At 43.2% G+C, this 14618-nt stretch overlaps 1 protein-coding gene across 8 annotated transcripts in view; it reads right to left on the bottom strand.

Moving 5' to 3' along the window:
* Positions 1-14618, bottom strand: part of LOC106595545 (receptor-type tyrosine-protein phosphatase mu) — a 633856-nt gene that overhangs the window by 147426 nt on the left and 471812 nt on the right. For 4 of the 8 annotated variants that reach the window (XM_045694494.1, XM_045694495.1, XM_045694497.1 and 1 more), the window contains one exon: positions 13761-13790. The exons of the other annotated variants lie outside the window; for them this stretch is intronic. In XM_045694494.1, the coding sequence (XP_045550450.1) occupies positions 13761-13790 (30 nt within the window). The remainder of the gene's footprint in view (positions 1-13760; positions 13791-14618) is intronic. 8 annotated transcript variants of the gene reach the window in all.

The following is a 14618-nucleotide window of genomic DNA, read 5'->3' as shown; positions in this document are numbered from 1 at the left end:
GTACCTATCTATCTACTGTATCTCTCTACCTACTGTATCTCTCTATCCACCTACTCTATCTATCTATCTATCTATCTATCTATCCACCTACTGTATCTATCTAAAGGTACATAGCTACTGTATATCTCTATTCACCTACTGTACCTACTGTACCTGTCTACTGTACCTATCTACTGTACCTACCTATCTACTGTATATCTCTATCCACCAACTGTACCTATCTATCTACTGTACCTACCTATCTACTGTATCTCTCTATCCACCAACTGTACCTATCTATCTACTGTACCTCTATCCACCTACTGTGCCTATCTAAAAGTACCCATCTATCTATCTACCTACTGTATCTACCTACTGTACCTATCTACTGTACCACTCTATCTACTGTATCTCTCTATCTACTGTATCTCTCTATCTACCTACTGTACCTATCTATCTACTGTATCTATCTATCTACTGTACCTCTATCCACCTACTGTGCCTATCTAAAGGTACCCATCTATCTATCTACCTACTGTATCTACCTACTGTACCTATCTACTGTACCACTCTATCTACTGTATCTCTCTATCTACTGTATCTCTCTATCCACCTACTGTACCTATCTATCTACTGTATCTATCTATCTACTGTACCTCTATCCACCTACTGTGCCTATCTAAAGGTACCCATCTATCTATCTACCTACTGTATCTACCTAAAGGTACATATCTACTGTATCTCTCTATTCACCTACTGTATCTCTCTATTGTATCTATCTACTGTATCTCTCTACTGTATCTCTCTACTGTACCTATCTCTCTACTGTATCTATCTCTCTACTGCATCTATCTACTGTACCTATCTATCCACCTACTGTATCTATCTACTGTATCCACCTACTGTACCTCTCTCCACCTACTGTACCTATCTATCTACTGTATCTCTCTATCCACCTACTGTATCTATCATATCTACCTACTGTATCTACCGTATCTATCTAAAGGCACCTATCTACTGTATCTACCTATCATATTTACTGTATCTACTGTACCTACCCATCTATCTATCTATCTATCTATCTATCTATCTATCTATCTATCTATCTATCTATCTATCTATCTATCTATCTATCTATCTATCTATCTATCTACCTACTGTACCTATCTATCTACTGTATCTATCTATCTACTGTACCTCTATCCACCTACTGTGCCTATCTAAAGGTACCCATCTATCTATCTACCTACTGTATCTACCTAAAGGTACATATCTACTGTATCTCTCTATTCACCTACTGTATCTCTCTATTGTATCTATCTACTGTATCTCTCTACTGTATCTCTCTACTGTACCTATCTCTCTACTGTATCTATCTCTCTACTGCATCTATCTACTGTACCTATCTATCCACCTACTGTATCTATCTACTGTATCCACCTACTGTACCTCTCTCCACCTACTGTACCTATCTATCTACTGTATCTCTCTATCCACCTACTGTATCTATCATATCTACCTACTGTATCTACCGTATCTATCTAAAGGCACCTATCTACTGTATCTACCTATCATATTTACTGTATCTACTGTACCTACCCATCTATCTATCTATCTATCTATCTATCTATCTATCTATCTATCTATCTATCTATCTATCTATCTATCTATCTATCTATTGTATCTACCCATCTACTGTACCTATCTACTGTATCCATCAATCTACTGTAACTACCTATCAATCTACTGTAAATACCTATGTACTGTATCTATCTATCTATCTATCTATCTATCTACTGTACCTATCTACTGTACCTATCTATCTACTGTATCTCTATCCACCTACTGTACCTCTCTATCTACTGTACCTATCCACCTACTGTACCTATCCACCTACTGTATCTCTATCAACCTACTGTATCTACCTACCTATCTACCGTATCTATCTACCGTATCTATCTACCGTATCTATCTATCTACTGTATCTATCTTATCTATCTACTGTATCTATTACATTTACATTTAAGTCATTTAGCAGTATCTATCTTATCTATCTACTGTATCTATCTTATCTATCTACTGTATCTATCTTATCTATCTACTGTATCTATCTATCGTATCCATCAATCTATCGTATCCATCAATCTATCGTATCCATCAATCTATCGTATCCATCCATCAATCTATCGTATCCATCAATCTATCGTATCCATCAATCTATCGTATCCATCCATCCATCGTATCCATCCATCCATCCATCCATCCATCTATCCATCTATCCATCTATCCATCTATCCATCCATCTACTTCTGACCCACTGGAATTGTGATACAGTGAAATATAAGTGAAATAATAATGGCCCCAAGCATACTTCCAAAGTTGTGGCAACATGGCTTAAGGACAACAAAGTCAAGGTATTGGAGTGGCCATCACAAAGCCCTGACCTCAATCCCATAGAAAATGTGTGGGCAGAACTGAAAAAGTCTGTGCGAGCAAGGAGGCCTACAAACCTGACTCAGTTACACCAGCTCTGTCAGGAGGAATGGGCCAAAATTCACCCAACTTATTGTGGGAAGCTTGTGGAAGGCTACCCGAAACGTTTGACCCAAGTTATACAATTTAAAGGCAATACTACCAAATACTAATTGAGTGTATGTAAACTTCTGACCCACTGGGAATGTGATGAAAGAAATAAAAGCTGAAATAAATCATTCTCTCTACTATTATTCTGACATTTCACATTCTTAAAATAAAGTGGTGATCCTAACTGACCTAAAACAGGGAATTTTTATGAGGATTAAATGTCAGGAATTGTGAAAAACTGAGTTTAAATGTATTTGGCTAAGGTGTATTTAAACTTCCGACTTCAACTCTATCTATCTATCTATCTATCTATCTACCTACTGTATCTACCTACTGTATCTACCTACTGTATCCACCATATCTACTGTATCGCTCTCTCTACTGTATCTCTCTATCGATCTACTGTGTCTCTCTCTATCATATCTACTGTATCTCTATCGTATCTCTCTATCGATCTACTGTATCTCTCTTTCATATCTACTGTATATCTCTATCGATCTACTGTGTCTCTCTCTATCATTTCTATCGTATCTCTATCGATCTACTGTATATCTCTCTCTATCGATATACTGTGTCTCTATCATATCTACTGTGTCTCTATCATATCTCTCTATCGATCTACTGTATATCTCTCTTTATCATATCTACTGTATCTGTCTGACTACCCACTCTACTAGCTTATCAAGACTCCATTGAATCGTTGTGCATTCACTACCCACACAATGGCATTCTCCACCTGTAGGCTACAGTTCAGCTCAGTGTGTGTGTGTGTATGTGTGTGTGTGTGTGTGTGTGTGTGTGTGTGTGTGTGTGTGTGTGTGTGTGTGTGTGTGTGTGTGTGTGTGTGTGTGTGTGTGTAAAACCGCAGCTGCATCACTGTGTCTCTTAACATCAAATTCTTTACCGGCATACAATCAAAACAACCTTGAAAACTGTTCATTTCCAAAGCTCTTTGTCTGCTGAACGATGGGAGATGAAGTGCTTCACAAAAGGTCTGGGTCCAGGGTCTCCATTTAGCTGCCACTATCAAATAATATTGCAATAAAATTCATCCTGGCTGATAAGGGCGGTGTTACCGTAGTTCTACTATAACAGCTGGCTGATAAGGGCTGTGTTACTGTAGTTCCACTATAACAGCAGGCTGATAAGGGCGGTGTTACTGTAGTTCCACTATAACATCAGGCTGATAAGGGCGGTGTTACTGTAGTTCTACTATAACAGCTGGCTGATAAGGGCGGTGTTACTGTAGTTCTACTATAACATCAGGCTGATAAGGGCGGTGTTACTGTAGTTCTACTATAACAGCAGGCTGATAAGGGCGGTGTTACTGTAGTTCTACTATAACAGCAGGCTGATAAGGGCGGTGTTACTGTAGTTCTACTATAACAGCAGGCTGATAAGGGCGGTGTTACTGTAGTTCCACTATAACAGCAGGCTGATAAGGACGGTGTTACTCTAGTTCCACTATAACATCAGGCTGATAAGGGCGGTGTTACTGTAGTTCTACTATAACAGCAGGCTGATAAGGGCGGTGTTACTGTAGTTCCACTATAACAGCAGGCTGATAAGGGCGGTGTTACTGTAGTTCCACTATAACATCAGGCTGATAAGGGCGGTGTTACTGTAGTTCTACTATAACAGCTGGCTGATAAGGGCGGTGTTACTGTAGTTCTACTATAACATCAGGCTGATAAGGGCGGTGTTACTGTAGTTCTACTATAACAGCAGGCTGATAAGGGCGGTGTTACTGTAGTTCCACTATAACAGCAGGCTGATAAGGGCGGTGTTACTGTAGTTCCACTATAACATCAGGCTGATAAGGGCGGTGTTACTGTAGTTCCACTATAACATCAGGCTGATATGGGCGGTGTTACTGTAGTTCCACTATAACAGCAGGCTGATAAGGGCGGTGTTACTGTAGTTCCACTATAACATCAGGCTGATAAGGGCGGTGTTACTGTAGTTCCACTATAACAGCAGGCTGATAAGGGCGGTGTTACTGTAGTTCTACTATAACAGCAGGCTGATAAGGGCGGTGTTACTGTAGTTCTACTATAACAGCAGGCTGATAAGGGCGGTGTTACTCTAGTTCCACTATAACAGCTGGCTGATAAGGGCGGTGTTACTGTAGTTCCACTATAACAGCAGGCTGATAAGGACGGTGTTACTCTAGTTCGACTATAACAGCAGGCTGATAAGGGCGGTGTTACTGTAGTTCTATAACAGCAGGCTGATAAGGGCGGTGTTACTGTAGTTCTACTATAACAGCAGGCTGATAAGGGCGGTGTTACTGTAGTTCTACTATAACATCAGGCTGATAAGGGCGGTGTTACTGTAGTTCCATTATAACAGCAGGCTGATAAGGGCGGTGTTACTGTAGTTCCACTATAACAGCAGGCTGATAAGGGCGGTGTTACTGTAGTTCCACTATAACAGCAGGCTGATAAGGGCGGTGTTACTGTAGTTCCAACTAGTAGCCTAGCGTTTAAGAGCGATGGGCCAACAACCAAAAGGTTATTGGTTCGTATCCCAGAGCAGACTAGGTGAAAAATCTGTCAATGTGCTCTTGAGCAAGGCACTTAACCCTAAATACTCTTGTAAGTCGCTCTGGATAAGAGCGTCTGCTAAATGACTAAAACATATATAGACAGTTAGCTAAATATTTCCCCGTTGAGATTTTTATTTTCATGATAACGCATGTAGTGTAGCTATGTACAATGCTTTATCTGGTCGTTAACAGACCGGTGGGCGCTTGACACCTTCATTATTTTCTACCTTTATATTTACTACCTTTATATTAACTTGGTTGTGTCATTCAACCTTCACCATATTGAAAATGGTTACTAAGCACTTCCTGTATTGACAATTGAAAACTAAACTATAAACTTACCTAACCTATGTTCATAATTGACAGGAAGCTAAATCACTTTTGTTGAGTTTTTAATTTTCATGATACTGTTGAGTAGGGTTGCAAAGAGAGGGTATATTATTGGAAACTTTCTGCCAGTAAACTACAAGCATTTTGGTACCTTTATGGATTTTATGTAATCTATCACAAGACATCTAGTTGCCTTTTTGGGTCCTTCAGATTATCACAGACCTCTGTATTATCTCTGGCCCTCTGTGGCCTTATCAGATGTTACATATATGACCTTTTTTTTTTTTTTACGATTTTAAAATACAAAAAATGACGTCAAAGCTGTAAAACATTATCCTAAATATAAACCATAAAATTAGGGAATACCATTGGTGTTTAATGCGAGGGCTTCAGCATGAAATAACTTTTGTTTTACACACATAATTATTTTACTATGTCAATATGTATTTGTCGTAAACGTTTTGGCGCCACACTGATGGCAGTTGTGAAAAAAATTCAGAGCCCTTAACTTTTTCCATATTTTGTTATGTTACAGCCATATTCAAAAATGTATCAACATGATTGTTTCCCTCATCAATCTACAAATAATACCCTATAAACAACAAAAAACAGAAATGTCACATTTAAACAAGTATTCAGACTCTTTAATCAATACTTACAGACTCGAGTCTTCTTGGGTATGACGCTACAAGCTTGGCACACCTGTATTCAGGGAGTTTCTCCCATTCTTCTCTGCAGATCCTCTCAAACTCTGTCAGGTTGGATGGGGAGCACCGCTACACAGCTATTTTCATGTCATTCCAGAGATGTTTGATGGGGTTCAAGTCTGGGCTCTGGCTGGACCACTCAAGAACATTCAGAGACTTGTCCCGAAGCCACTCCTGCATTGTCTTGGCTGTGTGCTTAGTGTTGAAGTCCTGTTGGAAGGTGAATTTTCGCCTCAGTCTGAGATGCTGAGAGCCCTGGAACATGTTTTAATCAAGAATCTCTCTGTACTTTGCTCCGTTCATCTTTCCCTTGATCCTGACTAGTCTCCCAGTCCCTGCCGCTGAAAAACATCCCCACAGCATGATGCTGCCACTACCATGCTTCACCGTAGGGATGGTGCCAGATTTCCTCCAGAGATGGCACTTGGCATTCAGGCCAAAGAGTTCAATCTTGGTTTCATCAGACCAGATAATCTTGTTTCTCATGGTCTGAGTCCTTTAGGTGCCTTTTGGCAAACTGCGAGCGAGCTGTCATGTGCCTTTTACTGAGGAGTGGCTTCCGTCTGGCCACTCTACCATAAAGGCCTGATTGGTGGAGTGCTGCAGAGATGGCTATCCTTCTGGAAGTTTCTCCCTTCTCTACAGAGGAACTCTGGAGCTCTGTCAGATTGACCATCAGGTTCTTGGTCAGCTCCCTGACCAAGGCCCTTCTCACCCGATTGCTCAGTTTGGCCGGGCGGCCTGCTCTGGGAAGAGTCTTGGTGGTTTCAAACTTCTTCCATTTAAGAATGATGGAGGCCACTGTGTTCTTGGGGACCTTCAATACTGCAGAAATGTTTTGGTACCCTTCCACAGATCTGTGCCTCGACACAATCCTGTCTCTGAGCTCTACGGACAATTCCTTCAATCTCATGGCTTGGTTTTTGCTCTGACATGCACTGTCAACTGTGGGACAGAGTTGATTTACGAAATGTCATTGGTATCATATTGGCTTAGATATGGTGGTAGGGACATTTTAATTGAACATTGAGCTTTAATCAATGCATATACTATTGCCACCCTAAATAATATTGTCTTATTCATATCAGGGGTATAAGTAGGCCAACTATATAATGCTTTTCCCATCTCAGTGAACCCTAGGGGATTTAATAAATTCAAGCATTCCTCCACCTCAACGTAATCCCTTATGAACCTAAATCCTTAATGACAGACCACAGATTGATCGTTAATGCCAGATCACAGAGTGGACCTTTAATTACAGTGTTGAATTGATGAGGTCCTGGCAAACACACACAAACAGCATATTCTGGTGCCGCATGTTCCATACACACACACTCTGTCTCTCTCTCTCACACACACACACACACACACACACACACACACACACACACACACACACACACACGCACACACACACACACACACACACACTCTGTCTCTCTCTCTCACACACACACACTGTCTCTCTCTCTCACACACACAAACAGCATATTCTGGTGCCGCATGTTCCATACATACACTCTGTCTCTCTCTCTCTCTCTCTCTCTCTCTCTCTCTCTCTCTCTCACACACACACACTGTCTCTCACACAGTCTCTCACACATTCTGGCACCACATGTTCCACACATGCACACACACACACACTCTGTCTCTCACACACACAGTCTCTCACACAGTCTCTCACACATTCTGGCACCACATGTTCCACACATGCACGCACACACACTCTGTCTCTCTCTCTCACACACACACACACACACACACACACACACACACACACACACACACACACACACACACACACACACACACACACACACACACACACACACACACACACACACAAATAAACAGCATATTGTGGAAGAACAGGCCACACTACACTCTTACAGTTTAAAATATGTTTGATGCTCATCATCATCATCATCATCATCATCGTCGTCGTTCTTATCATGAGAACATTAAAGGATCATAGACGTGTTCTGATCCCATTCCAGTCAACAAGGTTTCCATTAATACAGAAGCTAGATAAATCAGAAGCTAGATAAATCAGGTACGCTGAAGCATCAACAGAGTGATCCGCACAAGCAGTAATCATATCTCTATGATACACTATTCTCTACAGGAAATGCTACATTCTCTACGTCCTGTACATCATGCTGATCTCATGTTTAGAGTGAAGACAGCTGGCACTACTACAGTGGGAGTAGAATTTGTTATATCAACAGATAACCACGTCGGTGTGAATGACAATGCTGGGCATTATTATTTCACGGTGGAGACGATGAGGCTTTTTGTCTTCGAACAGAAGTACTAGTTACGGTCTGATCACCGCCAGATTATAATCCCTCTCTAATTGAGGAATTGGGACTAAGCCTCTTTCCTCTACTGTAGCGTTGCAGCACACATCGAGTAGTCAAACAGAGAAAAGATTGGAGTAGAACCTGTATGCAAAATTTAAGGCTATTGTCTTGTAATGCAGGGAGAATGTGAATACGACAGAGCTAATTCTGAGAACCTAGTTTAGTGAGGTGGTATGCGTACGATCCAGAGATCCATATTATTCAAAAGATCCCCAAAAATATTTTTAGGGTATCACAAAGGGATAGATTGGAGTAGAATTTGTAAGCAAATTTAAGGCTATTGTCTTATAATGCAGGAAGAATGTGATTAAAATGTACATGTGACAGCAGCATTTTCAGCTAATTCTGAATATTGATGTTATCATCAGGTTATCATCACAGTTACATGGAGAGATGGAGAGATGGAGGGAGGGATGGAGAGAGGGATGGAGAGAGGGAGGGAGGGAGGGATGGATGGAGAGAGGGATGGAGGGAGGGAGGGATGGAGGGAGGGATGGAGAAATGGAGGGAGGGACAGAGAGATGGAGGGAGGGACAGAGAGATGGAGAGATGGAGGGAGAGATGGAGAGATGGAGGGAGAGATGGAGGAAGAGAGAGATTGAGGGAGGGAGGGAGGGAGGGAGGGAGGGAGGGAGGGAGGGAGGGAGGGAGGGAGGGAGGGAGGGAGGGAGGGAGGGAGGGAGAGAGAGAGAGAGATGGATGGAGAGATGGAAAGATGGATGGAGAGATGGAGGGACGGAGAGATGGAGAGATGAGAGATGGAGGGAGGGATTCACATGCAAGAACAATGGAAGAAAAGGAGGGATAGAGAGCATGAAAGCTGCAGTAGGTACCATTTCACAAGGGGACAGGTGGAGAGATGGGAGGATGGAGGAATGGATGGAGAGATGGAGAGATGAGGAGCAGTGTGAAGGAATAGAACTGGGCAGGGCCATGGAAGAGGAGAAGAGGAGAGGACAGGAGAGGAGAGTTTGACATGCTGTTTGGTGCCAGACAGAGTATTATATCAGATCATTGCTAATTCTCTATGCAATATATAGGACAGCATTGTTGGTTGCTTTTGTTGCTGGTATTTTTAGCCAGGAATGTACCCACCCAAACAATACGTATGAACTACCAGCAGTAGATAAGAAAAGGTCCCCTGTCAAGACAGGCATTTCATCATCTGACTTTGACAAGCCAAAAGAAAGAAAATCATTAAAAGCCAAATGGAAATTCATAAATGTCACGACTTCCGCCGAAGTCGGCTCCTCTCCTTGTTCGGGCGGCGTTCGGCGGTCGACGTCACCGGCTTTCTAGCCATCGCCGCTCCATTTTTCATTGATCCATTTGTTTTGTCTTGTTCCCTGCACACCTGGTTTTCATTCCCCCAATCACACTACATGTATTTATTCCTCTGTTCCCCCCCTCATGTCTGTGTGTGATTGTTTCTTGTTACGTGTCATTTTTTACACGCTATTTCTGGTGTGCGTTTATTCCGTTTTTTATATTCACGAGATATGTTTATTTGTTTGTACTTTATTATTGTGACTGTTTGCTCGTTTTTGCACTTTGGCATATTGGATGGAGGTTTCGTGTCACGTCCTGACCAGTAAAAGAGGTTGTTTGTTATTGTAGTTTGGTCAGGGCGTGGCAGGGGGTGTTTGTTTAGAGTGTTTCGGGGTTTGTTGGGCTATGTTCTTGTTAGTCTATTTCTATGTTAGTTCTAGTATGTCTATTTCTATGTGGTGTTTATTGGGTTGACCTTCAATTGGAAGCAGCTGCTCCTAGTTTCTTCTAATTGAAGGTCCTATTTAAGAGGGGTGTTTTTTCCTATGGGATTTGTGGGTAGTTATGTCCTGTTTTGTGTTCGTGCACCTGACAGGACTGTTTAGTGTCGTTTGTTGTTTTTGTATACGTGTTTCTTTTGTTTTCCTTCTTTAATAAATGAAGAAGATGAGTTTACACGTTCCCACTGCGTTTTGGTCCAATCCCTACGACACCCGTGACATTTCGACGAAGTGGCGTCCGTCTGTTGGTTTCTCCTGCCTCAAAGTGTGCTCCTGTTCACAACTCTCTGCTCTCCTGCTCCTGACTCTCTGCTCTCCGCTCCCAGTACGCACTCCTGACTCCGCTCCCAGTACGCACTCCTGACTCCGCTCCCAGTACGCACTCCTGACTCCGCTCCCAGTACGCACTCCTGACTCCGCTCCCAGTACGCACTCCTGACTCCGCTCCCAGTACGCACTCCTGACTCCGCTCCCAGTACGCACTCCTGACTCCGCTCCCAGTACGCACTCCTGACTCCGCTCCCAGTACGCACTCCTGACTCCGCTCCCGGTACACACTCCTGACTCCGCTCCCGGTACACACTCCTGACTCCGCTCCCAGTACACACTCCTGACTCCGCTCCCAGTACACACTCCTGACTCCGCTCCCAGTACACAGACCAATGACACATAAGCTATATTGATTGTCTCCACACAAACATATTCAGAAGCCAAATGATCACCAATGCAGTTTAGGTTCATCATTTGATAAACAACAAACTGCTTGGAGGTCAAAACGAGAATGATTCTCTGTTGTGAATTGTACAAAATACACTGCTCAAAAAAATAAAGGGAACACTTAAACAACACAATGTAACTCCAAGTCAATCACACTTCTGTGAAATCAAACTGTCCACTTAGGAAGCAACACTGATTGACAATAAATTTCACATGCTGTTGTGCAAATGGAATAGACAACAGGTGGAAATTATAGGCAATTACCAAGACACCCCCAATAAAGAAGTGGTTCTGCAGGTGGGGACCACAGACCACTTCTCAGTTCCTATGCTTCCTGGCTGATGTTTTGGTCACTTTTGAATGCTGGCGGTGCTTTCACTCTAGTGGTAGCATGAGACGGAGTCTACAACCCACACAAGTGGCTCAGGTAGTGCAGCTCATCCAGGATGGCACATCAATGTGAGCTGTGGCAAGAAGGTTTGCTGTGTCTGTCAGCGTAGTGTCCAGAGCATGGAGGCGCTACCAGGAGACAGGCCAGTATATCAGGAAACGTGGAGGAGGCCGTAAGAGGGCAACAACCCAGCAGCAGGACCGCTACCTCCGCCTTTGTGCAAGGAGGAGCAGGAGGAGCACGGCCAGAGCCCTGCAAAATGACCTCCAGCAGGCCACAAATGTGCATGTGTCTGCTCAAATGGTCAGAAACAGACTCCATGAGGGTGGTATGAGGGCCCGACGTCCACAGGTGGGGGTTGTGCTTACAGCCCAACACCGTGCAGGACGTTTGGCATTTGCCAGAGAACACCAAGATTGGCAAATTCGCCACTGGCGCCCTGTGCTCTTCTCAGATGAAAGCAGGTTCACACTGAGCACGTGACAGACGTGACAGTCTGGAGATGCTGTGGAGAACGTTCTGCTGCCTGCAACATCCTCCAGCATGACCGGTTTGGCGGTGGGTCAGTCATGGTGTGGGGTGGCATTTCTTTGGGCGGCCGCACAGCCCTCCATGTGCTCGCCAGAGGTAGCCTGACTGCCATTAGGTACCGAGATGAGTTCCTCAGACCCCTTGTGTGACCATATGCTGGTGCGGTTGGCCCTGGGTTCCTCCTAATGCAAGACAATGCTAGACCTCATGTGGCTGGAGTGTGTCAGCAGTTCCTGCAAGAGGAAGGCATTGATGCTATGGACTGGCCCGCCCGTTCCCCAGACCTGAATCCAATTGAGGACATCTGGGACATCATTTCTCGCTCCATCCACCAACGCCACGTTCCACCACAGACTGTCCAGGAGTTGGCGGATGCTTTAGTCCAGGTCTGGGAGGAGATCCCTCAGGAGACCATCCGCCACCTCATCAGGAGTATGCCCAGGCGTTGTAGGGAGGTCATACAGGCACGTGGAGGCCACACACACTACTGAGCCACATTTTGACTTGTTTTAAGGACATTACATCAAAGTTGGATAAGCCTGTAGTGTGGTTTTCCACTTTCATTTTGAGTGTGACTCCAAATCCAGACCTCCATGGGTTGATAAATTGGATTTCCATTGATTATTTTTGTGTGATTTTGTTGTCAGCACATTCAACTATGTAAAGAAAAAAGTATTTAATAAGATTATTTCATTCATTCAGATCTAGGATGTGTTATTTTAGTGTTCCCTTTATTTTTTTGAGCAGTATATATTATTGTACTAATAGTATAGAAAATATGCATGTAGCTTCCCTGTATGGAGAAAGCATGTCTGGCTAATGTCTGTCTGCAGGTGTTGTACAGCAGTTTGAAAAGAGACGGGCAAGCGGTACCGGAGCGCCAAGTCTAGGTCCAAGAGGCTTCTAAACAGCTTCTACCTCCAAGCCATAAGACTCCTGAACATCTAGTCAAATGGCTACCCAGACTACTCGCATCCCCCCCCCCCTTCCCCTTTCCACACCACTGCCACTCTCTGTGGTCATCTATACATAGTCACTTTGATAACTCTACCAACCGGTGCCCCCATACATTGACTCTGTACCAGTACCCCCCTGTATATATATTGTTATTTAGGGGCTCGTAAGTAAACATTTCACTGTAAGGTCTACACCTGTTGTATTCTGCGCATGTGACGATATGATGAGGAGACAGGGATGGAACTCTGTCTGCAGTTTGAAAGGAGACAGGAATACGAGGAGGAGACAGGGATGGAAGTCTGTCTGCAGTTTGAAAGGAGACAGGAATACGAGGAGGAGACAGGGGTGATACTCCAGGATTTTGCGCCAACCGGGATAGTAGACCAATCTGTGCGATGCGATATTTGAAAAGACACAATTTCACTTCCTGGCTGGCTTAATTTCCATCCTGTGTGGAGATATATCTGAGTCGAATCCTACAGCTGTATTTTAAAAGACTGCAGGTCTCTAATAAGAGCTCCATAATAGACTATAATGCCTACATAGACGCTTCATAAATCATTTATATGCAAATGTCATAGTGTGACATGAATTTGATCATAACGTTGAAACTAAAAGGGGGCCTATAAACAGCCAGGTAGAGAGGAGAAAGACTATGGCTACGGTTCTTCTCGTGTAAATACTAAGGTGCTTTGCTGACAATTGCATTGGTTCTATTGAACAGGGGATATTAAAACGAAAATGTAGCTGAAATATTGGAAATGTGTATTTGACTCAGGCCTGTGGGCGAGATGAATGACATGGTTCCAGTCTCAATGATGTAGTTTGGACGACAGAAAAGCAAAAGCATGGCACCAAGACTATTATGTTAAAGTGTTTACTTACAGGTAGTAAGTGTAGGAGTGGTAGGTTCTTCTGCCCAGTGGTACGTGGTAGGTGAGGTGGTACGTGGTAGGTGAGGTGGTACGTGGTAGGTGAGGTGGTACGTGGTAGGATATAAGCAGTGGAGGACGGAGGAACGGGGGAAAATGGAATGAAGGAAAGAAAAAGTAAAAATACATTAATGTTTGAAAAAAATTGATAAAATGGACAAAAACCATATGGTGGCTGGCAGGCAGGCAGGCATACATGAAAGGCAGACTAGTGAACGTGCAGAGCAAGGTTATAGCTTGGAGTTATGTGGCATGTAATGTGTGACCGATTCTTCCTACAGATTCATTCTCATTTTGTAAGCTAGTTGTTATTAAATACAGTTGGACTACAGGTCATGTTGAGAAATCACAACCGGTTAGCTGATGTACACACAACCGGTTAGCTGATGTACACACAACCGGTTAGCTGATGTACACACAACCGGTTAGCTGATGTACACACAACCGGTTAGCTGATGTACACACAACCGGTTAGCTGATGTACACACAACCGGTTAGCTGATGTACACACAACCGGTTAGCTGATGTATACACAACCGGTTAGCTGATGTATACAGAACCGGTTCAGTCTAAGACGTGTTAAAAACGGACGTATGTCATATTTGTGCATGCTGCCTCTTCGTAACATAAACACATACATCCATATTCTGAATATAGTTCATATACAGGTAGTGTTGTGAGAGCTAGTCGATGTATACACCTGCCCTACAGACATATGTCACATAAATGCATGGAGACAGAGACAAATTAAGATTAATTCCTAATTCTATGGATTTGACCTCCAAGGTTCCAAATCAGAATTTAGAATGTC

This window comes from Salmo salar, chromosome ssa14, assembly GCF_905237065.1.
Source record: "Salmo salar chromosome ssa14, Ssal_v3.1, whole genome shotgun sequence".
NCBI lineage: Eukaryota > Metazoa > Chordata > Actinopteri > Salmoniformes > Salmonidae > Salmo > Salmo salar.
The sequence above is the reverse complement of the archived record's forward strand: the minus strand, read 5'-3'. Positions and strand labels throughout refer to the sequence as shown.